Source organism: Anabrus simplex, chromosome 1, assembly GCF_040414725.1.
Source record: "Anabrus simplex isolate iqAnaSimp1 chromosome 1, ASM4041472v1, whole genome shotgun sequence".
In the NCBI taxonomy this organism is placed as follows: domain Eukaryota; kingdom Metazoa; phylum Arthropoda; class Insecta; order Orthoptera; family Tettigoniidae; genus Anabrus; species Anabrus simplex.
This window is the reverse complement of record NC_090265.1, coordinates 315,034,652-315,059,963: the sequence shown is the minus strand read 5'-3', so window position 1 is coordinate 315,059,963 and position 25,312 is coordinate 315,034,652. Positions and strand designations below refer to the sequence as shown.

At 38.8% G+C, this 25,312-nt stretch overlaps 1 protein-coding gene across 2 annotated transcripts in view; it reads left to right on the top strand.

Moving 5' to 3' along the window:
- LOC136856738 (modular serine protease) overlaps positions 1 to 25,312 on the top strand; it is a 298,657-nt gene that overhangs the window by 253,085 nt on the left and 20,260 nt on the right. For both annotated transcript variants that reach the window (XM_067134817.2, XM_067134818.2), the window contains exons 9-10: positions 5,580 to 5,701; positions 24,164 to 24,340. In XM_067134817.2, coding sequence (XP_066990918.2) covers positions 5,580 to 5,701; positions 24,164 to 24,340 — 299 coding nt within the window. The remainder of the gene's footprint in view (positions 1 to 5,579; positions 5,702 to 24,163; positions 24,341 to 25,312) is intronic.

The window sequence follows — 25,312 nt, the reverse complement described above, 5'->3', positions numbered from 1 at the left end:
ATACGTATACACATCTTCATTATAGACTGTTATGCCTTTCAGCATTCAGTCTGCAAGCCTCTGCGAATTTACTAATCGCAGCCACAATCCTCTATTTGTGACTAGTTCTGTGGCCTCGTTTAGTTCTATACCTCTTATCGTTAAATCGTTGGAAACAGAGCCTAAGCATCATTGTCTTGATCTCCCTCTACCCCTCTTACCCTCCATAACAGAGTCCATTATTTTCTTAGGTAACCTATCATCCTCCATTTGCCTCACATGATCCCATCACCAAAGCCTGCTTAGGTGTACAACTTCATCCATTGAGTTCATTCCTAACTTGGCCTTTATTCCCCTCATTCTGAATACCCTCCTGCCATTGTTCCCACCTGTTTGTACCAGCAATCATTCTTGCTACTTTTAGCTTATGAATAAGATATCCTGAGTCCACCCTGCTTTCACTCCCATAAAGCAAAGTTGGTCTGAATACAGACCTATGTAAAGATAGTTTCATCTGAGAGCTGACTTCCTTCTTACAGAATATTGTTGATCGCAACTGCGAGCTCACTGCACTAACTTTACTGCACCTTGATTCAATCTCACTTACTATACTACCATCCTGGGAGAAAACACATCCTAAATACTTGAAATTATCTGTCTGTTCCAGCTTTGTATTCCCAATCTGACATTCAGTTCTCTTTGATTTCTTACCTACTGACTTCACTTTAGTCTTAGAAAGGCTCATTTTCATACCATACTCATTGCACACATTTTCAAGTTCCAAGATATCAGACTGCAGGCTTTTGGCACAATATGCCATTAAGACCAAGTCGTCAGCATAGGCCAGACTGCTCACTACATTTTCACCTAACTAAATCCTTCTCTGCCACTTAATACCTTTCAGCAGATGGCCCATGTAAACTGTCTACAATAAAGGTGAAAGATTACAGTCTTGTCTAACTCCTGTAATTACCTTGAATCAAGAACTCATTCTACTGTCAGTTCTCACTGCAGCCCAATTGTCAACATAAATACCTTTGACTGATTTTAAAAATCTACCCTGAATCCAAATTGTCACCCAGTACGGCAAACAAATTTTCCCTCAGTACTCTGTCATCTGCTTTCTCTAGATCTATGAAGCATAACTGTCGATTCCTCTCATAGCAATTTTCAATTACCTGCCCCATACTGAAAATCTGATCCTGACAGCCTCTCTGTGGTCTGAAACCACATTGATTTTCATCCAACTTCTTCTCAACCACTGATCGCACCCTCCATTCCAAGATGCCAGTGAACACTTTACCTGGTATACTGATTAATGAGACACCTCGATAGTTGTTGCAATCCTTCCTGCTCCCTTGCTTATAGATAGGTACAATTACTGCTTTTGTCCTATCTGAAAGAACCTTACTGACACTCCATGCTAATCTTATTACTATATGAAGCCACTAGCAAGATACCCGTGCTTCGCTACGGTATTATACTGAAATTTATAATTGAATGCTTATTGTTTTAGATATATAATCCGCCGAAATTCCCGATCTGACTCGTTTTCTATTAGATTACGGCACGTTTCCTCCCATTTTTGAATCTTCCTTTCCAGCAATCGATTTCGTACTTCCCGGTCTAGGCTCAGGTATTCCTCCCGGTCAGTTGGGTCCGTAAATCTTTGCCATCTTTTCCTATAATCATTTTAATATGTATAAAATCCTTCAGGAGATCCGGCGTGGTGTCATATTGGGTGCTTTGGCGGCACTGAACCCGCGGCCGGATTGCATTCTTAGTCATTACCCGTCCAGGAGCCGTTTCCAGCGCGGTCCGCACATTTGACGACGGTCCGGAACATTATTATTATTATTATTATGTGTTGCTGGAAGGGCTGATGACAGGGAAAACCGGAGTATTCGGAGAAAAACCTGTCCCGCCTCCGTTTTTTCCAGCACGAATGTCACGTGGAGTGACCGGGATTTGAAACACGGAACCCAGCTGTGAGAGGCCGGCGCGCTGCCGCCTGAGCAACGGAGGATACTTATAAGTACATTAAGAAAAGTAAAATCAATTGGTCTCACCTCCTTCTACACCCCACCGCCGTTAAGTTTATTTACCGCCCCCCCCGCCCCTCCCCCCCCCAAAAAAAATTAAAAGAAGGCTTGTTTCTTTATGTTTAAAGGAGATTCCAAACACCAATGTTCACTTCTATTGCCTTCAGTTTCGAGATATAAGTATCCCCATAAAAATAATTTAATTTTTTCACTTCATTTCACACTACTCTTCCTAAGTGAATTTTCCCGCAAAAAATACTTGTTTCTTTAATAGTAAAAGATCTTCTAAATACCAATTATCACGACTCTAACTTCTTCAGTTTTTGATTTATGTGTCCCCATGAAAGGAATTGAACTCCTTTACACTCCCACCCTCCAAGATGGTTTCCCCACCAAAACGCGTTTTTCTTTGTTTTTAAAGGAGATCTAAATACGAATTTTCATGTCTGTAACAACTTTAGTTTTTATTAGATGTATGCATTCTCATACAATTAAGTCAATTAAATTTTCAATTCTTTCACACCCCCCCCCCCCCCCCCCCACTTCATTGGATTTTCCGAGAATACGTGTTTCTTCACTTTTAAAGCAGATTGCAAATATCAAATTTCACGTCTGTAACATCTTCATTTTTGAGATATCAGTAGCCTAATTAAAAGAATTCAACACCATTTTCAGTCACTTTTACCCACCCCCCACCTCCCAAGTGGTATTTCCGAAAACTAAAAATACACGATTCGTTATGTTTAATAGAGATAAAAAATACCATTTTTCACTTCTGTAACATGTTAAGTTTTTTTAGATATACTGTAAAAATTCTCGTTTTAAAATTTCACCCCTTTTGAGTTCCCCTTAAGTGGAGTTTCCAAAAACAAATCACCTATGTTTCTTTACATTTACAGGAGATTCCAAACACCCACTTTTTACGTCTGTAACATTTTACGTTTCCAAGATATTCTGTAGATATAGCCATTCAAAAAATTCACCCCAATTTGTCACTCCTGTTTAACCGCCATTAATTGGATTTTCCAAAAACTAAAAAATACGTGTTTCTTTATTTTTAAAGGAGGTCCCATATACAAATTTTCAGTTCTGTAATATCTTCAGGTTCTGAAATATAAGTATCCTCATTAAAGGCATTCAACCCATTTTTCACCCTTTTAAACCCCTCCTATTGGGATTTACAGGAAACAAAAAAATACGTGTTCCTTTATTTTTAGAGGAGATTCTAACTACCAATTTTTACATCTGTAAATTCTAAAGTTTTAAGATATAGACACACTCATTTTAAAAAATTCGCCCCCCCTTTTCACCCCCCAATATTTGAATTTTCCAAAAACGAAAAAATATGTGTTTCTTTACTTTTAAAGTAGATCCAAAATACCAATTTTCAGGTCTGTAATATCTTCAGGTTCTGAGATATAAGTAGCCTCATTAAAGGCATTCAACCCCTTTTTCCACCCCTTTTCACTCCTCCTATTGCGATTTTCCGAAAACAAAAAAATGCGTGTTTCTTTATTTTTAATGAAGATTCTAAATACCAATTTTTACATCTGCAAACTTTAAAAGATTGGAGATATAGATTCACTCATTTTTAAAATTCACCCCCTTTCCACCCTCCCATTAATTGGATTTTCCAAAAACAAAAAAATACGTGTTTCTTTATTTTTAAAAGAGATCAAAAGTACCAATTTTCAGGTCTGTAATATCTTCAGTTTCTGAGATATAAGCACCGGTATCCTGATTAGGCATTCAACCCCTTTTTCACCCTTTTTCACCCCTCCTATTGGGATTGTCTGAAAACAAAAAAATACGTGTTTCCTTATTTTTAAAGAAGATTCTAAATACCACTTTTCACATCTCTAAACTTTTAAAGTTTTGAGATATAAACACACTCATTTTAAACTTTCACCCCCATTTTCACCCCCTTAGCGACGGTATATCCAAAAATCCTCTCTTAGCGAGCACCTACATCTTAATATGAATATATCCCCAAAATTTCATTTCTTTATGTCCAGTAGTTTTGGCTCGGCGATGATGAATCAGTCAGTCAGTCAGGACAAGCTACGGTACTTTATATATATAGATTTATCCCTGCCTTCCCACTATACTTCACCATTTCAGGTCTAATTTGATCTATTCCTGCTGCTTTATGACAAGGGAGTTTATTTACCATCCTTTCCACTTCATCAAGTGTAATTTCACCAACATAATTGTCCTCCTTCCCATGAGCTAGGTTGTTTGCAACATCACAAGGAAGATACCCTTTTACGTTGAAAAGATTTTCAAAGTATTCCTTCCACCTCTCCAATGATTCCTTGGGCTCTATTATGAGTTTACCTGATTTATGCAAAACACTAGTTATTTCCTTTTTTTCCTCCCTCCCTTAGCTTCTGTATTACTGTCCAGAAAGGTTTCCCTGCTGCTTGACATAGCCTTTCCAAGTTATTACCGAATTCTTCCCATGACTTCTTCTTGGATTCAACAACTGTTTATTTTGCTCTGTTTCTTTCCTCTACATACAATTCCCTGTTTGTATTAGTCCTTGCTTGGAGCTGTTTCTGATATGCCTTCATTTTATGTTTACAAACTGCTCTCACTTTATCATTCCACCAAGATGTTCGCGTTATCCCATCCTTACACATAGTTGTTCCTAGACATTCCCGTGCTGTTTCTACTACAGCATCCCTGTATGCCACCCATTCTCTTTCTATAACCTGAAGTTGCTTACTGTCCACTGTTTGGAACTTTTCACTAATCATATCCATGTACTTCTGTTTTATTTCATTGTTCTGGAGTTTTTGTACTCTTATCTAAAAGCAGAATGCAATTAAAAACAGAATCAAACAGATGAAAAGTGTATATGGGTAGTAATAGCAGTGAAGAAGGTAGTTAAGAAAAAGTTGTATTTTTTTGTAATTACTTTTATTAATATGTAGAATATCAACAGTTTTGTATTTTTTGAAATGGTATATTTTCTCTGCTGAAAGGTTTGAAACTTGTTTTTTGTTTGTTTCACACTCTCTTGAGATGTTAATTACTGCAACCTATTTTTATGCTTAAGGAAGATGAGGAGTTAGTTAAAGTTATTAAACATTCCTCAAATGTAACTTTCTGTCTTCATTTAAATCCCTGTATGTATGTATGTATGTATGTATGTATGTATGTATGTATGTATGTATGTATGTATGTATGTATGTATGTATGTATCATTTCAAAATTACTACATCAATGATCACAATTTTAATTGTACTGCCTTATTGCTGGAACAGTTCTAATACGATTATTAAAGAAAAGGTACTGAAGTTACGAAGGACAATAGCAACTAGCAGATTGTGCCCCATACACTCAGATTAAAATTCTTCATTTGCAAACACTATAATAGCAAAATAACTTCTGGTGAGTTCACCATTCTAGGCTTGGTGATTGGATGTATTATTGAAAATGAATGTGATCATTTAACTTGGTCCTTGGTAGAGACTTCAATTTGCATATCCCTAAGAGTGGCCCTGTGTCTATCCTTTTATATATCTTACCTCATTTATTAATATTTATTTACAGCTGCTCACTGCTTCTATGATGAAGATACTGATCAAGTTTTTGACAAGAATCTGTACAAAATTGTTGCTGGAAAGTACTTCAGGGACTGGGAAAAGAAAAATAAGTATTTACAAGAAGGAAAGGTGAGAAATTTACTATAATTGTATGTTATATGATTATACTAAGGGTAGAATACAGATGAGGGAAAAATATATAATAGGAACTGGAGAGACATTTGTTGAATTTTTGTTGTTTGTTGTATGAGCAGAGATGTAGAGATTCATCTTGAAAATTTTGGAAAATGTACTGGCTATCTTCACTGGAAGATATGTATTTCTATGGATATGCTTGTTTATTACAAACAGCTTTTCATTTGCCCCTGCATATATTTTGTTTTGCAGCCCAACAAATGTGTGAGATTGTCATGCGGTCGATATTTCTCTGCTAGCATCCCCTGTTGTATTAATGTATCATAAGACCATCCTGCAAACGATTCTGAACACTATTATTATTCCCGCCATGTGACTACAGACCATTCGAAAAATATGAAATCTTTTCAGTCATTTATCATACATCAGTCTACAGTGTAACTATGTTAAGATGTTGTGCCAAGTGACTGGTTATAGCGAAACACAAAATGAATGCTTAAAACTACAACACAGTGACGTGGGGAGCATACGAAACAGTGAACTGGAGGAGTAATGTACTCTGAGACATTCTTAATAAATAAGTCACACTGCTGTGGCGTAATACATGTTGTCAAACGCTAACCTATCAATTAGCGGAATGTAGTATTGATAGTTCAAATCCTACATCGTGAAATTTGGTTTCCATCAATATGAAGCTTCAGTGCTTAAACAGGCCATTGAGTGCCACACGCAAGCAGTAAAATGCTGGTATTATTGTTTTTGTGCACTGTGACAACTACACTGTTATAATGAACACCAGCAAAAACAAACATTTATCTATTACCATTGTACTATACAACAAAATACACAAAACTCTTTTGTCATTTCTACAGTATGACTATGGAAAAAGCTTTCTTTGTCAGAGAAGCCTCCTCTGCTAGATGCAGGAAGCAGTGCCAATAATATCTCCTCAATAACAATTTAATTTCCTAAATTGTAAATTGAGAAAACTGTACATGCAAGGAATTTATATAATACTGTGCACTCATTATCTTTTGAGTGACAGTATATCCTGAACGAGAAAGTTGATATTTGTTTGCAATAGCAATTCTAAGTAGTTACTTGATTATTTGTAGTTACTAAGTAGTAAGGATTCAGTTGTATATGTTAATAAGTTTTTGTAAATCTTTTATTACGTTATGATTATCTTCATCCTCATCATCATCCATCACTTCATCACTATCATTGACTGTGTTGGTATTAAGTTAATAGTTGTAATTTTTATTTCTGATTATTATTGTGTATGCATTGTATCTTATATTCTGGTTAGAGCAAAGAGATGACTAAATGGCCCTAATCTTGCCAGAAAAATTAATCTAATGTATAATTCACCTACCAGGTGAATACAAACACTTTGTTTACTCACAACAAACATATCCAGGGAAAGTATTTTCAGGTGCTAAATGTATTTAATGTATTTAATGTATTTAATGTATTTAAGCAAGTCTTAAGTGTCATCTAGCCCACACAATGGTTCTACAGTGAAATTTGCATAACTATTAAGGATATGGACTATCAGAAATCTTCAATTTTCTCAACTCACCAAGATAACTGTAGAGCAGGATGATACTTGGGATTTGCTTAAGTACATTTTTATTCTAACCTATTCATGCCTAAAAATCCTTTCCCTAATTATATCTAGAGGTTCAATTGTTTCTGAGAAAAGTGTACCTGTGAGGAATTTATACAATACTGTGCACTCATTATTTTTTGAGTGACTCTACATCCTGAACAAGGAAACTGATGTTTGTTTGTTTGTTTGTTTGTTACATATATTGGGTGGACTAAAGGTTAACAGCAACAGCCCACTTTTGACAGAGCTTTTGGGTGGTAAAACTCGGACATTTAAATTACCAAAAAAAATTTGAGTGGGGAATGAACACAGTTCTTGTCTGTGGTAGACAGATGTACATATTGCATTTAAAACCTGCCTGTCCTTTTACAACTCCATAAAAAGCTTGGCCTACTGTTTTTAAACTGTCTGACAGCAAGGTAAGACTTGCTATTTCTTGAAAGGTAACAGTCCCTACCTTCTGTTGTGTAGTAAGAGAGTTAATTCACACACAAAAAACATTTTATTAAAGGAGAATTGCAATGATACAGTATTACAAAATATGTGCCACTGGCACATTAAATTTAAAGTCTAGCTTTTGCTGAAGAAAAAGTATTTTCAAGAACAGACGGTTTTGTCAAATAAACAGATTACTACAACACTTGAGATATATACAATATTTACATGTTGCCAGTACACAAACTAAATGAAGACTCGCTGAGGGAGAAATGTTGCATAGCAACTGACTTGCAAAGTCATAGTGCTCATTTAAGAGCTGAATACTTGAGAATAGAAAGTTTGGAGAGATGTCAGTGAGGCCAGAGGTAAGAAACCTCACGAGCCAGCTTCACTCCACTTGTTCAGTAAGCTGCTTATACAGAGCATCCTCTGCACTTCTGAAGTAAGGTGTAGCTAGCCATTAGATGACTGAATGCTTTCTCTCCTAGCCCACTCTCTTATATAGGGTCTCAAGCGGTGATGTGGAGTGTCAGCTGATCGCCTGGCCAGCTCTGCTTGTGTGAACTGGATATAAGCTGTGCTTTATTTATTTTGTATGGCGTTTAGAGGGTACAGAGAAACTATATATATGCACACTTAAAACTATATACACTTAAAGTAGATAAAAACAACAATCGGACAAAGGATCAGTCGATGGTAATTAACTTATAATTTAATGTCCAGAGAATTTAGCCAATTCACTGCCTCTTCACTTGCCGCATGAAGTTCGTGGTATTCTCCCTGGAAGCTCCGAAGTGGACACATCATTACAACATTGTGGACTGTCTGAGCCACGTCACCACAATCGCAATGAGGGCTGGAAATATTTCCCCACTTGTGGAGCCAGAAGTTGCATCTTCCAAGACCGGTCCGCACCCTGTTCAACGAAGCCCAGATACTTCTTGGCAAGTTGAACCCAGCAAGTTTCCTACAAGGGTCAGATATCAATCCTAGCTGGTCAGGGTTTGAAGCAGCCCACTCTTCCCTCCAGGCATTATTCATATTGTACTGTGATTCAACCAGTCTCTTTCCTAGTTGCCATGTTGGATGTCGAGATTTTAATCTTCCATGCTTCTGAGGGTTGCAGTCCTGATGAATTGGCAAGAGTGTATTTGCAGAACACTTTAACCAATCCTTCTTCAGAGCAGTTAACCTTCGAAGGTGAGGAGGATGGATGTTAGTTAATACTGGCAGCCATTTAAGTGGTGTGGATTTGAGTGTGCCAGACACTGTCCTCATGGTATCATTCAGCTGGACATCAACTTTTCCTGTGTGTGTGCTGTTGATCCATACAGGGCTACAATATTCTGCAACGGGGTATACTAGGGCAAGAGCTGTTCTGCAGAGGTGTTCTTTATAAGTCAAAGAGCGATCCAGCACAATACCCAAGTATTTTGGATGAGCACAGTATTTTAGCTGTTGGCCTCTGAATTGAACTTGTGGAATGTAATGGGCTCTCCAGTTTTCTAGATGGAAGGTACTAATCTCTGTTTTGTTTACATTAGGTTCCAATTGCCAGGTGTTGAAGTATCTATCCATTTTTAGGAGATCTTGTGTGAGAATGGCTTCAGCGGTCTCAAAGTTTGTGGACTATGCTATTAGGGCTATGTCGTCAGCATATATAAACTTTCGGCACGTAGTAGATTGAAGATCTGCCATGTAGATATTGAAGAGAAGTGGAACAAGAACAGAACCCTGCGGCAATCCATCATTTAATCTGTAGAATCTGCTTCTGTTTCCATTGAGATGTACTTGAATTAGGCGATTGCATAACATGTTGTTGAGCAAGAAAGCTAGGGTCTTGCAAGGAATAATTTTCAGGAACTTCAGGATCATCCCTTTATGCCAGACTGTATCACAGGCTGATGATAAATCCACAAACACAGCAACCATTTTCATTTTTTCTTGAAAGCCCTACTCAATATGGCAGGTTAGTCCCAGAACCTGATCACAACCGCTCCTGTTAGGTCTGAATCCTGCCTGTTCAACTGGAATGTGCTGAAGTACTGTAGCTGAGATTCGGTTATAGATTAATCTCTCCGGTAGTTTGTAGCAGATACTCAGTAGAGCAATAGGTCGATAATCTTCCGCATTACAGCCAGTTTTCCCAGGCTTCACAACAGCAACTACTTTAGTTCTTTTAAGAAGAAGTGGGAGCCTTCTTTACATTAGGATGTCACTAAAGAATTTAGCAAGCCATTCCATAGTTCTAGGACCACTGTGCATCAGAAATTCGGGATGGATACCATCCAAGCCTGCTGCTTTCCCCGATTTTGTTTCCTTCAAAGCAGCTGAGATCTCTGCAACAGAAAAATCCTCGGAGAACTGCGAGTTTGTTTCAGCTCTGGACAGTTCTATCTTAAGCTCGTTTAGGATTTGCCTTGTTTCATCCTTTTTTGTGTCTTCTGATGGTCTGGTTAAGCCAACAATTATGTTTGCTATATGTTCCGGCTTTATTTTAGAGTTCTTGCTATGGTAATTAGGGACACTACTGCCCAGCTTCCTAAGGAGGGACCATGCTTTTCTGCTGGAGTGTTGGAAGTTAATACTAGACGTCAATGTATGCCATTTTTCCTTCCTGGCAGAGTCTAAGCAATGTAGTAATTCATCAGCGACTTCCATTTGATTGCTGCGTTGGTATTCTTCATACAGCTCATTGCACCTCTCGCTCCACCCTGGGATGTATTCCTTTCTAAATCCTCGGGGAATGTGCTTCTTTGCTATAGAACATATCAGCCCAGTAAAACGGTTATAGTTTTCAAGAGCTGGTGGAATCCATTGGATATTGTGTTCCATCTCACTGGTGAAGAGATCCCATTTAGCCTTTGTAAAATTCCATCTGGGCACTGGATTTGATCTTATAATTGGAACTTCTACACCAACTTTCAAAAGAACTGGTCTGTGCTGACCTCGGGGAAAATTGTCTAACACTTTTCTTCTGCAGGGGAGAGGCCTTCCATGTAGGTCCTTGGAAACAAAACAGAGGTCTGGGTTATAGTCATGCTTCCATCTAGCAGAGTGAAAGGTACCTCTCTCTTTGGCATCGTACATCAAGAAAATATCTTCAGCCTCTGCCCATTCTAGTATACTGTTGCCATCAGAATTGGTATCTTTATATCCCCACATGGTATGAAGACTGTTAAAATCCCCTAGGATGGCAGTAGGATGTTTCACATTCTGGATGGCTTCATTAACCCAGGACTGGGAGGGAGGTTTATAGATGTTGATAACTTCTATGCCAGCAGCTCTAATTTTGATGGTGAATATATTATTATCAGTGCTTGTACTTAAAGCTTCTATCTGCTCGATGTTGTTCTTAGCGTAAGTTGCTGTTCCATAGCTCTCATGGAAAGTTGCTGCCACAAGACTGTATCCTGGCAACTTACATCTGGACAGGAGTTAGTGCTTTGGTCTTCACAGTGAGTTTCTTGAAGAAGTACTACATCCACTTGGTTGTCAATCAGCGCTCTTGAAAGTATATCACTCACTGCCTTGCTTATGCCTTCAACATTTAGTTGTAATATTGTCAGTGAATGTCCTAGGTCCTTTGTTGTTGTATGGTTCTGAGAAGAACCGTTTGTACTCATGATCATGTTTCCTCTATTTGCTGGGATATCCTCAAGAAAATTTCTTTTGGTCCAGCAGCCAATGTTATTGCTTACTTAGCACCACCCGGGGGACATGTGTAGGGCACTTTAAGGTTATACCTACAGACGTAAAGCAACGATGACCCCCCATAAGCTGTGCTGTGCACAGGATTCGAATAATGGCACCACAACACCCTCCCCTCCTAACTTTGGTGGTATGGTGTGGGGCGACGGCAGCTACGGCGTCGGTGAAGTTGAGGTGGAGAGTTCGCCAAATTTGTTGTGGTGATAAAAGGCTGGTCCATTGTAGGCAAGGAAGCTTCCTCCTGAAGAAAAAAAAAAAAAAAAAAAAAACCCATACCAATTAGTTGGTCCAATGCACGGTCCATGATAGCTTGCCTCTGGGGTGTTGGAGAGTCTGCCTCTGGTGCTGCATTGATGCATCGGTGCATATGATCTTAATGGCGATGGATGGTTCTGTGCTCCATATGGACCCGGTATAATCGGGTTCCTAGGGTTTGGAGAATGGTACCTGGGACCCAGGCTGGATGTTGCTGAAAAGTTGTGGCGAAAACTTTATCTCTGGGCTGGAACTTCCTGGAATGGAGCAACTGCTTTCCAGGAAGGGGCTGTAACAGAGAAAGTAATGTTCTGTGAGGATGTCTATCTACTTTTTGGGCTGAGCTGAGGCCGTTATTGCCAGGGATCGTCCTATAAGTGCCCAACAGCTGGAGTATGGCTTGTTCCTTGTCGATGCCAGTGTGCAGAGCTTTACGCATACTTCTCTTGAAGGTCTGCACAAACTGTTTAGCTTCACCGTTGGATTGAGTGTGAAAGGGAGGTGCCAGTATGTGGTGTATACCATTATGCTTACAGTAATCTTGAAAGTTGGCAGATACAAAATGTGGATCATTGTCAGAAATAATAGTCTGAAGGAAGCCTTCTGTAGTAAAGATTTTCTGTTAAGGCACAAACAGTGGCTTCAGTGGTGGTCGAATGCATTTCCATCACAAAAGGGAAATTAGACATGGCATTGATGACTATGAACCACATAGAATTCAGGAAAGGGCCTGTATAGTCTATATGTACTTGTTTCCATGGTTTGTTTGTGGGAGGCCATGGAGAGAAATCAGAAGGTGGCCCATTTTGATGTCGTTGACACGTGTCACAATGTTGGACAAGCCATTCAATCTGTTTATCAATACCAGGCCAGTAACAATGCTGACAAGCCAACTGTTTAGTACGAACAATGCCTCAATATCCTTCATTAAGTAGATTGAGGACTGATTGTTGAAGACTATGCGGAATGAGGACTTGGACATGAGTGCCGGTTTCAAGAAGGAGAACACCTGAGCGGACGGATAGGCAATCCTGCATCTTGTGATATACTTGTAATTGATCGGAGAGCTTCTCAGTCTGGGACCATTCATTACGAACATAAGTTCGAACTTGAGCAAGAGTCTGGTCACTAGCAGTGTTCTTCGCGACTTTGCGAGCGTCTATCGGGAAAGTGGAGACTGCATCCTCTAATTTGATGTCCAATTCTAAACAATCTGTTTCTTGGGAATTGAAGGTGGTATTCAGGCCTGACAGAAGGCAAGACAAAGCATCAGCATTGAAATGTTGAGTAGTACTACGGTACGTGATCTGATATGAATATTCTGAGGGGAATAGCAACTACCTCTGGGGTTTGTGGAGAGTGTGCTCTAGAACCTTGTTTCCAGGGTTGAACAAATGTACAAGAGGTTTATGATGTGTTATAATAAAAAAATGGCTGCTATAGAGATATTCATGAAAACGGCAAACATCATAAACAATAGCTAAGGCCTCTTTCTCAATTTGGGAGTAGTTCTGTTCAATGTCTTAGAAGCAAAAGCTATGGGATGTTCTTGGCCATTGTCATCTTTTTGAGATAAGACTACACTTAAACCATAATCTGAAGAGTCAGTGGCTAGCCTCGCAAGCTTGCTTGGTTGGAAATGTGACAACTTCGTAGCTTTGATTAAGGCTATCTTTATCTTTTGATATGCTTCTTGACAGGGTTGTGACCATAGAAACTTAATGCCTGTCTTTTGCAACGTATTAAGGGGAGCTGTTACTGACTTGAAGTGAGGGATAAACTTGCTGTAGTAGTTAGCTTTGCCTAGGAATGATTGCAGTTGCTTGATATTCTGGGGCACAGGCATGTTAAGAATGGCTGCTACATTGGTCTCACTAGGGCGCATACCTTGCTTGTCAATGATGTGTCCTGGGTAGTGGATTTGTGGACGGAAAATGGTACATTTCTCTAGCTTGGCATGCAAGCCATTCTCTTGTAATTTAGTCATCAAAAGTCAAAGATTGTTCATATGATCATGGCGATCTTTGCCTGTCACTATTATGTCATTCAAATAGTTCGCGCAACCAGGGATCGAACCCATGATCTGCAAGTACCTCTGAAATATTACTGCAAATTAAGCTATGCCAAAAGGAAGTCTCTGGAACTGTAGAAGGCCTAAAGGTGTATTCAAAGTAAGGTACTATTTCGATTCTTCATCTAGAGGATGTTGTAGATAGGCATTCTTCAGGTCTATCTTGGAAAAGTATTGTCTGTCTGACAACTGCTGAGAAAGTTCCTCTGGACGGGGAATCGAAAACATGTCTGTTTCTAGTTGACTGTTTATAGTTGATCAAAAATCTCCACAGAGACGAAATACCTCCAGTTTATTTTCTGACAACAATAAGAGGAGTATCCCATCAGCTAAAACGAACAGCGGAGACAATTCTGTCGTTTAGCCTTCATGTCAACTCTTGGTTAACATGCTCTTTAAGAGTTAATGGGACCCGGATGTGCTCAAAAAAAAAAATGGGTAGTGGCTCCTTGCTCCAAATGTATGTGAGCCATAAACCCTAAAGCTGTACCTAAACAAGAGTCAAATAAGGCAGGAAATTGCTCTAGTAGCTGAGTCACGTTGGTAGTGGGCTGCAAATTTGGAAGGATATTAACTCCATCATGAATTGGAAACCAAACAAATCGAACAGATCCATTCCCATAATATCAGAGGAGTTGTAGTTATTAACTACTAATAACGGTACTTGGCGGTGAATCCCTCTGTAGTCAGCGGAGATGCAGATCTGACCTTTAATGTCAGTTTTCCGTTTATTGAAAGTGACAAGTTGAATGTCGGATGCTGAATATGGAGGTGCTCCAAGGTGATGAAATATACCTAGATTAATGAAAGAAACAGGAGGCCAGTGTTGAGCTGAAAATCTACAGCCAGCTGGTGGAACTTAAGCAGAATTATAATTTTTCTTCAATCCTTAGTAGGAACAACCAGGTTAGGTTGATTGACTGGGACTTGCTACGACAGACTGTTCAGATGTGGCCTCATTTCTGACAATTTGAACAAATGGCCTTGAAGAATCAGCAGGCACGCAGAGCATAAGGACTGTAAGTTGCTTGTAAACTGTTGTTTAATATGTGTAGCACACTGAGTTAAGTTAGGCTTTCCGCGATGATTACTCTTCGCTACAGGTGGGCTATCCTTGCGACCGGGAGACTTAGCTTGTATGTTGCGGGGATGCGTAAGCTGAGCTATCTCACCAGTCTGAGTGATTTTGCGCGGTAGTCTGTTCCGTCATCTCATATACGGTTGCTAAACGCTGAACAACTTCTAAAGGGGTTGCTGTGTTTGAAAGCGTCAATGCAGACCTTGTCTTCAGGAGTGTATAATATGACCATGTCATGGATGAGGGAATCAGCATAACTTGTATGACAGCCTGGTTTCTCGCAATGGAACTTGCAAGGTTTAGCAATGCCACGTAATTCTGCAATCCAATCTGTATGGGTCGGTTCTGTTTTCGTGCGGCATTGAAAGAATTTATATCTTGCTGCTACTATGTGAGGGTGTTCATGAAGTGTACCATTAATCTAGCAATTAACTGGGCAAAAGGAACCTCGGAGATGTTGTCTTCAGGACTCAATTTTCAAAGTAATTCATAGGTCTTGCTGCCGACCAAACTGAGGAACAGGGCTCGATGCCGCACTTCATCCCGAATAGTTTGACATATAAAATGCTGATGGAGTCTAGAATAATAGACTGACCACTCTTCGTTGGTTATGTCAAAAGGGGCAAACATGGGAACTGCAGGAACCTGCTGCTGAGCAGCGAATATCTTTAAAGCTTCAGCAAAGGCTATTTGCAGCTGTTGTATTTGTTGTAAGATAGCTTCCAATGGAGTGGGGTCTGACATGGTGAAGAAATAATGTCATAAGCCATAAGTGACCAGTATACTCCGAGAAAATACCGAACGGAGAACTGGACTGAAAGTCTGATTGCAAACAGTGTAGTGCCTGAGCGGTGTTTTACTGCACACGTATGATGTCAGTTTCATGTCATACTGGTGGAGGACTGATTTTGCTGTATGAACTTTTCCTCATCACCAGTTTCATACTGTACTGATGGAGGACTGACTTTGCTGTACAAACTTTTCCTCGTCACCAGTTTCGTGTTTTGTATTAAGAGAATTATTTCACATACACAAAACAGAATTTTATTAAAGGAGAATTGCAGTGATACAGTATTGTGAAATATATGGCACTGGCACATTAAACTTAAAGTCTAGCTTTTACCAAAGAAAAAGTATTTTCATAGAATGAACAGTTTTGTCATATAAACAGATTACTACAACATTTGAGATATATACACTATTTACACGTTGCCAGTACACAAACTATAGTTCCGTTTCTATGAGTTTCAACTTGACGGTTAACTGGAAGTCAGACATTGGTGCCAAATTGTTACAAGTACAAACAGCTGATGTATGACACACAACACGAACGGAAATGTATATACCCGAATATAAGTCCAGAATCAATTATTCTTTGTAACAATATGCATAACTCACATACTATTAACAATAACACATAACATATTCAGGATAAGGCTATAAGACACAAAAAGATCGATGCTCTAACAGATAAAACCCGAGAAAGTGAAATAAAATTTCTAGAGCTTGTGTTGCTAATAGATTAAATTTCTCACCAGGAAGGAAAATATCCTACAAAGTGAATACACCACTCATTTCTGAGTCACTATCAACATTATCATCATCTCTTGAGGTTTCACTCTCATTTGACTGTAACAAGATAATAACATCTTCAACATAATCGTCTGTGATAATTTCCCTCTCCCAAGCTTCACTTCTCTCAGATTGTGTCTCACGATCCTGCTCCAGTCTTCCACACTTACACAGCCTACAGCTTCCCAAAGAAGTCTTTCAACTTCTGAAACTGTGAAGTCAGTTATTCGCAGTTACATATTTCTTCACTTGGGCTCAAATCAATTCTATGGGATTAAAATGGCAATGATATGGTGGAATGAGAACAAATTTATGTCCATGTCTCCTGGCTATTTCATCCAGCACATAAACTAGGTACTAGGGCTTGTTTTGCTTCACAAGATGCATGAGATCCCCCTCCCTCCTCATGTCATCACGATCTGAAATATTGTGCTCCTTCAAGCACTCAATCAACTCTTTATTTCTGGCTGCCATTGTTGGTGCTTCTTCAATAATGCCTGAGTAAACTGACAAAGACTGTGAAAAGAACTGAGCACAATACAACACACAGCTGGTAGCATGTGATTATAGTAAACAACAGATCGACAACACTGGTAACCGAAGCCCTATCAGAGTGATCGGGTGCCTATGATTGGCTGTTTATTAATTCACTTAGCTCTGCCAAAAAGCAGCGCTCAAATGTCAAGTCGAAACTCATAAGAACTGAACTATAAATGAAGACTCACTGAGGGAGAAATGTTTCATAGCATGTAATGAGATGTCAGCAAGTCCAGAGATAGAAACCTCACGAGCTAGCTTCAGTCCATTTGTTCAGTAAGCTGCTTATACAGAGCATCCTCTGCATTTCTGGAGTAAGGTGTAGCTAGTTGTTGGACGACTGATCGCTTTCTCTCCTGGCCCACTCGCTTATATAGGGTCTTGAGCGGTGACGTGGAGTGTCAGCTGGTCACCTGACCATCTTTGCCGGTGAGAACTGGATACAAGCCGTGCTGTGCAGGGAATTCGAATACCGGCACCACAACAACTTCTAATAAGTTAGCAGGTTCAGCAATATCTAATGATACTAGTTTGCTTAAGCAGATGTCATTTTGAGCCAACATGGGAACCATGTCAGTTTTCTGTGGATGAGGGTTTTCAAGCCAAACTGCAATGCAATACTAGACTGAAGAATAGCTTATTCTATGAGCAAGTCATACATAGAGAGAAGGATCAAGAGAAGGAATACACAGTAGGATGAACACAATGACTGGTCACTGTGGGAAGGGGGAACAACAGGAAGAGTAGACAAAGACAAACATGAAAAACATAAGAACAAGTACAGTCTCCAAATCTACATATACTGCCATCTTTGAATAGAAAGGATCTCTCCTCATCAGTCCCAAATCTTCTACATTCATGGCTTCTCAGCCCCCGGCGAGCTTATTTCTGCTTCCCAGCTTCATCAGGAGGGTAAGGCTCATTGAGGGGTCACCGTGACAGAATTTTGATCTTGATTCGCGAAGTATAGCATGAGGAAAAAGCCAGATAAAGGGATGAAATTTAAGATAAAGGTCAGATAATACAGGTGGTAAAAGGTAACAAAGACAAACACTAAAGTAGAAAAGGATCCCAAAGGAAAATATAAGTATTAGAAAGGAACAAACAATATTTTCAAATCATGTCATATATATATATATTAGATAGATGTGAAGAACGGGGAAAGGAACGTACAATAGGATGAATGCAATGGCATGTCAGCATGGGAAAAGGTAGCAACAGGAAGAGGAGCCAAGGACAAATATGAAAACACATAAGGACAATCTCCACATCTTCATATATTGCTGTCAACAAATAGATAGGCTCTCTCCTCATTATCAATCCCAGTTCTTCTACATCCATCTCTTCTCAGCCCCCAACAAGCTCGTTTATGCTTCTGAACATCATCTGGAGGGCATCAACACTCATTGAATGGCCATCTTGACAGATCTTCAGTCCTTGTATGAGATGGCCAGATAAATACAGGGAAATGGGAAAAATGTAAGATAAAGAATAATACAGGTGGTAGAATAATACAAAGGACAAACACATATGAAGAAAAGGATCCCAACAGGATAATATAGGTATTGGGAAAGGAACAAACAAGTGTCAAACAAAATGAAATGAACTGAAAGCAAAGCAAATTGAACACAGAAAGAAAGAACAAGGAAAGGAACACACAACTGGATGACCACAATATTCAGGTCTATGTGGGAAGGAGGAGTAACAGAAAGAAGAGACAAGGACAAACTAAAAAACACATAAGGACAATTTCCACTTGCACATCTTCAGACAATGCCATCAACAAATAGATAGGTGTTCTCCTCATCAATCCAAATTCTTTCACTCCAATGGCCAATCTCTTGCAAATATTCTCTGCTTTTCCATATGACTGTAGTACATTCTGTTTCTCCCTGCATTATAGGCAAAGGATTAACAGACTCTTGCAAAATGAACAATTTCAAAAGGAGGTAGAATAAAATAAATAAAAACCAATTAAGTTTTAGACCACAAAATAGTTACCAGTGTTAGATTTTCTGTATGTGGTCAGTAGACATTTATGTGACATAAATCAAGATGTGCAACTAAGTTCCAGTACCAAGGTAAAAGATATTTGACATATTGAACAAGCATGGTATCATGAATACGGTATTCTTCTCATTGTTTCCTCAATTCTGAGAATTGTGACAACATATCTCTGTAAAAGTTTCCAATCCTACACAGTCTTTTTTCAAATGGGTTGCTTGTATGAGGTACGTCCTGGTTTCATGTTTTATGCAGTTCAGTGTATAATACACAGTGTGTAGGAGCTCATCCTCATTCTCTTTTCCCAGGCCTATTTCCGAGGATAATGTGTTTTTTGAGACTACCTTCTTTGCATCGCATGATGTGACCAAAGAATTGGAAGTTCTTTGTAGGCAAACTGCCAAGAGTCTGAGGATGATCAGCTCCTTGAGGATGAACTCACTGGTATAAAATGCTGCCCAAAGAAAACAAAGCATTCTTCTCAGCACAACACCTCAAATAAGTTGATCATTCTCAAATCTACAGCTTTTAAGGTTCATATTTCAGCACTGTAAAGTAACAGAAAATACTAGAGTCCAGACTAATCGTCAACTTTACTAAAAATGAGAAGCCCTTCTAAATATGAGATAGTTGAGTCATTTTCTTGACCATTCCAATTTTCCTCCTGATCTCCACCACTGCTCTTATTGCTAGCTATAATAGAACAAAACTGTAATGTATATGAAACTGTTTCCATTTGCCTGAAAGTACTGGATACTTAGCTTTCCAGCCCTATCAGCTATCATCATTTTTGTCTTTTGCATGTTGATCTGCAAACCCAAATTGATATTCTCATTTCTGACATGGTCCAGAAGCTCCATAATTTCTACTTAATCCATTGCAATGAGTACAGTGTCATCCAAGTACATTTCTGCCACCAACAGGAATTCCACCAGTCCATGCATCTAGTGCAGGTTTCAAAATGTAGATTCTTGCAAATAATGAAGGTATTTGTATTAATAATCAGGTTGCATTGAGAGCTGAGAAAAGAATGAGCTTTTTGTTCAAAGATAGTGGCAAGAATTACACTCTTGTTACCAGAATATAGCCTATGGATCATTTAGTGAAAGCAAACTGACAGGATGAAACTCAGGTGGGTGGAAATCTTATAAAAGATGATCTGTAATAAAAAAATGGTGACAAAAAATTTGCAGCCCATATTGGAACGTGAAAAAACTGCAATGTAATGAGTATAATATGAAATACAGTATCTAAAACAAAAATCAAGACCTAAGTAAACTGACTATTAGTTAAGAGATACAAAATTGGAGCAGGTGGACTATTTCAAAGTGCCAGCCCCGTGGTGTAAGGGTAGCGTGCTTGCCTCTTACCCGGAGGCCCCAGGTTTGATTCCCGGCCACGTCAGGGACATTTACCTGGACCTGAGGACTGGTTCGAGGTTCACTCAGCCTACGTGATTAGAATTGAGGAGCTATCTGATGGTGAGATAGCGGCCCCGGTCTATAAAACCAAGAATAACGGCTGAGAGGATTTGTCGTGCTGACCACGTGACACCTCGTAATCTACAGGCCTTCGGGCTGAGTAGCGGTTGCTTGGTAGGCCAAGGCCCTTCAAGGGCTGTAGTGCCATGGGGTTTGGTTTGGTTTGGACTATTTCAAATACTTAGGCTATGTATCCATTGATAACAATACAGAAACTGAATCAGGGTGTAAGAATAATAATGTGCTGAAAAATTATTCTTTCATCAACCTGTTCTTCAGGCTGATTAACATTAATTGTGTTGTTGTTGTTGTTGTTGTTGACAAATACTTTGTAAATGCGAAATATCCCGGTGGCAGTGGTCACTTACAGTAGTGTAATAATAAAGTAAAGTTAACATAATTACCCAACAATAACAAACAAACAGAGTAGGTACAACAAGCAATTCCATGGAAAGAAAATATTACAAGAAATACCTACTACTAGTTTAACTTTCTAAATCCAGCATCATTATATACAAATTCACACACAACTTAAGTATTTCCAGTACTTAACACTATGGCTTACAAAACTATAGGTTGAGCTTATTACTAGCTTAATATTACAAGTTATAATAAAGTATCTTAAAACATAAATGCCAAACAACAACAACAACAACAACAACAACGATGACGACGACATGCAAAGGAAATGTTACAAGAAATACTACTAGTTTAACTTTCTAAATCCAGCATCATCATGTACAAATTCACACACAACTTAAGTATTTCCAGTACTTAACACTACGGCTTACAATACTATAGGTTGAGCTTACTACTAGCTTAACACTACAAGTGGAGTACAACAAGCAATTCCATGGAAAATGAATATTACAAGAAATACAGGACTACTAGTTTAACATTCTAAACTGGAAAGAGAAACAAATTTAACAAGTTTGCTGAAAAATCATCCTTTCATCACCCTGGCCGATTAGCTGAACTGGAAAGGTAAACAAATAAAGTGAGTACATCTTATTCCTAAACTGGGAACTGAGCGGAAGGTATCAAAAACGATTGCTGTACAGACAAGTAGGACTCATGGCAGGAGAATATTTGTAATAGTGAGAAAAGCCAATTTAGAAATGAATGTTAGATGAAGCAGTGGCATGAGTTGGCTTAGATTATGGGGTAATGTGATGTGAATAGAGGATGGGTAGATTACCCAAGGAAATTAATGGATTTGCCATAGAGGCTGAATGAAGTAGAGAGATATCTAAAAGATAAGGATTAATATGGTATTCAATTATTTCAGCTTAAGAGATTGGGCACAAAATTATGTCATCTTCTGCTTGGAGTAAAAGAAGTGGTATCAATGAAGAGAGAGCTCACCTAAGTAAAGATCTCAGTGTACGAGTATTTTTCATATTTATCCATTGCTCTCTCTTCACACACTGACCTACCATTATGTTTATCCTTGCTCTTAGTTTTCTACTTTGTTTACTCACCCTCCTTATCCTGTATATCCCATATCAAGAGTGAATATATAACAAGAATGATCTCTCATTGGTTGTGGAGATTTGCCCCTATAACAAAGCTGAGAACAATGAAGAATTGTTTATAAAAGAATTTGTTTTTATTTTCAAAGTTCTTGCATGAAGATGAAAATGTGAGGTTTGTCCTTGTCTTTAGTTGTCTCCACAAGGCTGAATAACTCAGAAGGTAGAGTGTTAATATTCTGTATCCAAGTTTATAGGTTCAATCCCGGCTCAGTCTGGCGCTATCTGAAGGTGTTCAAATATGCCAGCTTTGTATCAGTAGATTTGCCAGCTTGTAAAAGAACTCTTGCTGGACAAAATTCTGGCATGTTTCCTTCCACAAAAACCATTAAAAATGTAGTTCCTGCTCCTCAGTTCTTTGCCCTTGACAGGTCATGGAAGCATTTCATGTTTTAATGATGTAACTTGCTTGCTCAAGTCTGGTCTATTGCTATGAGGGTAGCCTTGTTGAAAAATTTCCCCACCAGGAGTTGCACTTGGTCCACCTATTTGATTGGGTATCTCTCTTGGAGTCTCGTGCCATTAAATTTTCCCTTCGCCACGAGCTTCACCAAGATGCCTGTTCTTCTGGCAGTTTGTCCAGAATATTGAAGGTATGCCTAGTTGATCCGTTTGAGAAGACATCTGAATGCCTAATTCTTCCAGCACAGACGTGTTGGTACTGAGCAAGTGGCTGTATGGTTTGGTCATGTAGTGGTCAGCTTGCAGTCGGGAGATAGTAGGTTCGAGCCCCACTGTTGGCAGCCCTGAAGATAGTTCTCCATGGTTTCCCATTTTTACACAAGGCAAATACTGGGGCTGTACCTTAAGGCCACGGACACTTCCTTTTCCCTTCTAGCTCTTTCCTATCCCATCATCGCCGTAAGACCTGTCTGTGTTGGTGCAATGTAAAGCAGATTGCAAAAACAAAATACAAACAAAAAAGAACAGATATATTGGTACTGTGCTTAGTCCAAGAAATGTGGAGAATAGATCGGTAACCCTGTATCTCAAAGCCCTCTATTTACTGAAGGCCTTGGCTGCATAGGTGGCAACGGGAAATACAACGGAGTGCGCCAGCTGCAGTTATGTGTTCTTTGCAACTTTCAGGCCCTTCGATATCCTGATCAGCTTTGTGGTGGCTGCCCTGTCCATGGCCATTATTCTCTTAACTTCATCGGAACATACTCTTATATTAGAAATTGTTGAGCTCAAGTAGTCGCATTTCTGAACAACCTCAAAATCAGCTCTCTCCTTCACACTTAGTTATTTGCTGTCTGTTGACAATCATCACCTTTGTCTTCCTTCTGTGTGTTTGCAGGCCATATTTTTGGCTAGTCAATATCAACTCCTCCAACAGGATCTGTAGTTTATGTACACTAGCAGCCAAGATCAGCATGTTGTCGGCATACCTGTCCTCGAGTACTTTTCTCAATACATTGTCAGTGTAGAAACCGAAATGGATGGGGGAGAGAATGGAGCCCTGTCTTGTACCATCTTCCACAGTGAAGTTTCCAAGTATTGCTTGGTTGACTCGGTCAGCTGCTATGTTACTCTGGTAAAGAATCTATACAGGTGCAACCAGATGCTTTGAGACTCCCATTTCCAGAAGAATGGTCCAGGGAGGTGTTCATTTCACTGCCTTGGTATAATCAATAAAGCAGAGAAAGGGGCCAACATTTTACTCTCTGGCCTTTTCCACAATCTGCCATACGTTCAGAATTTGCTCCTGGATGTCTTTCTCTAGGATGAAGCCACAATGACCTTCACATCTTTCAGGAAGTAAAAAGTTTTTCAGCATATTGCAAAGGGCATGGAGAAGAATCTTGCTCTCATGAGGGATGGGAGCTACTGTCCTGTAGTCGGAACATTTATTGGAACATAAATGTAATAACATTATTTAGGTTTTAATTTACATTCTTGTCTTGCCTTTCTTTTGCTCCCTTTTCTTACATTGTGCAATTGTATATGTTTCTGTCCACAGTCTTAGCTCTTAGATTTCTACCTGTGTTTATACTTAATCACTTTCTATTACATATAGGCATATAGTATATGCTTTAACATAATGCGTGCAGTTTGTATTTATTTTTCAGTATTTAGAACCATTTGATTTGTTAAAATTACTCTTATCTATTTTGATTACATATGATGCCTTTTTGGTGACATGATTTGTTTTCTTTTTACAGATAGAAAATATAATTGTACATGAAATGTACAAAGGCAAAACTCTAAATTATGAGAGTGACATTGCTGTCATAAACCTTCAGGTGGAAATTGTCTTTAATCTGGCTGTTCGACCAGTATGTTTGGATAGAGAAAAACTATACATGAATTACCAACTGAGTGCAGGAAATGTTGGTGCGGTAAGTTGTGGTCTCATTCTAGCTTTATTTAGATATATTATTGTTACCAAATCATTTACCATTGTATGTATATAATCTTTAATCCGAGGTTTGTTGCCTAATTGAAGACAATAATTTTTCAACTACCTATAGGCTTACTGAGTATATATAACTTCACCAGAGCCCTATTAGTAGATGGTTTTGAGGTTATTTTCATCTTAACTCAAACAAGGTTAACATCGAAACAATTATGTAAGTATATAATTAACACAGTACCCTAAAAACAAAAATTATGGATATTTTCAACAGTGCAGTGTCATAGCCCATACCTCGAGGAGAGAAAGTGAGAGCGAAAAAACAGTTCCGGTCATTGGCACGCTCTCCCTCTCTCCCCTACATTACATAACCGGTAGCATAGCAACAAGTAGCAGTGCGCCTCGTAAGGTCATTGACAATAAACAAAGAGCAAGAACATATTTATTTGATTCGGACTAGTGTAATAATGTTTCATTCATGAATAAATTTGGTAACCAGTTGAAATTGAAGTAAATAAATTTACTCTAATCATCTCAGTTGCCTTTTTCGTAAAATATGTCTCAAAAGCAGGTTTGTTGTTTGTTTATTTAAAGGACTAGCAAGGTCATTACGTAATCGGCAGCATAGTAGCAGCTCGCCCCGTAAGGTCATCGACAGCAAGTGAGAACATATTTTTTGGTTCAGACCAGTGTTATACCATTTGAATTTGTGGATAAATTTAGTTGAAACTGAAGTAAGTAAAATAAATTCCCCAATCATCTGAGTTGTCGTCTTTCTCGCCAAAATGTCTCTGAAGTTGGTTTGTTGGTCGTTTATTTTAAAGGAATTGGACGGTTAAGATGGCTAGCATGGTTGGACGGGATTAAAAGGAGGAATTTCTGATTTATATGAGATGTCTTGGAAATATAGCAGTAAGTTAAGGAACATATGGAATTACAGATTAAAAATTTAAATAGA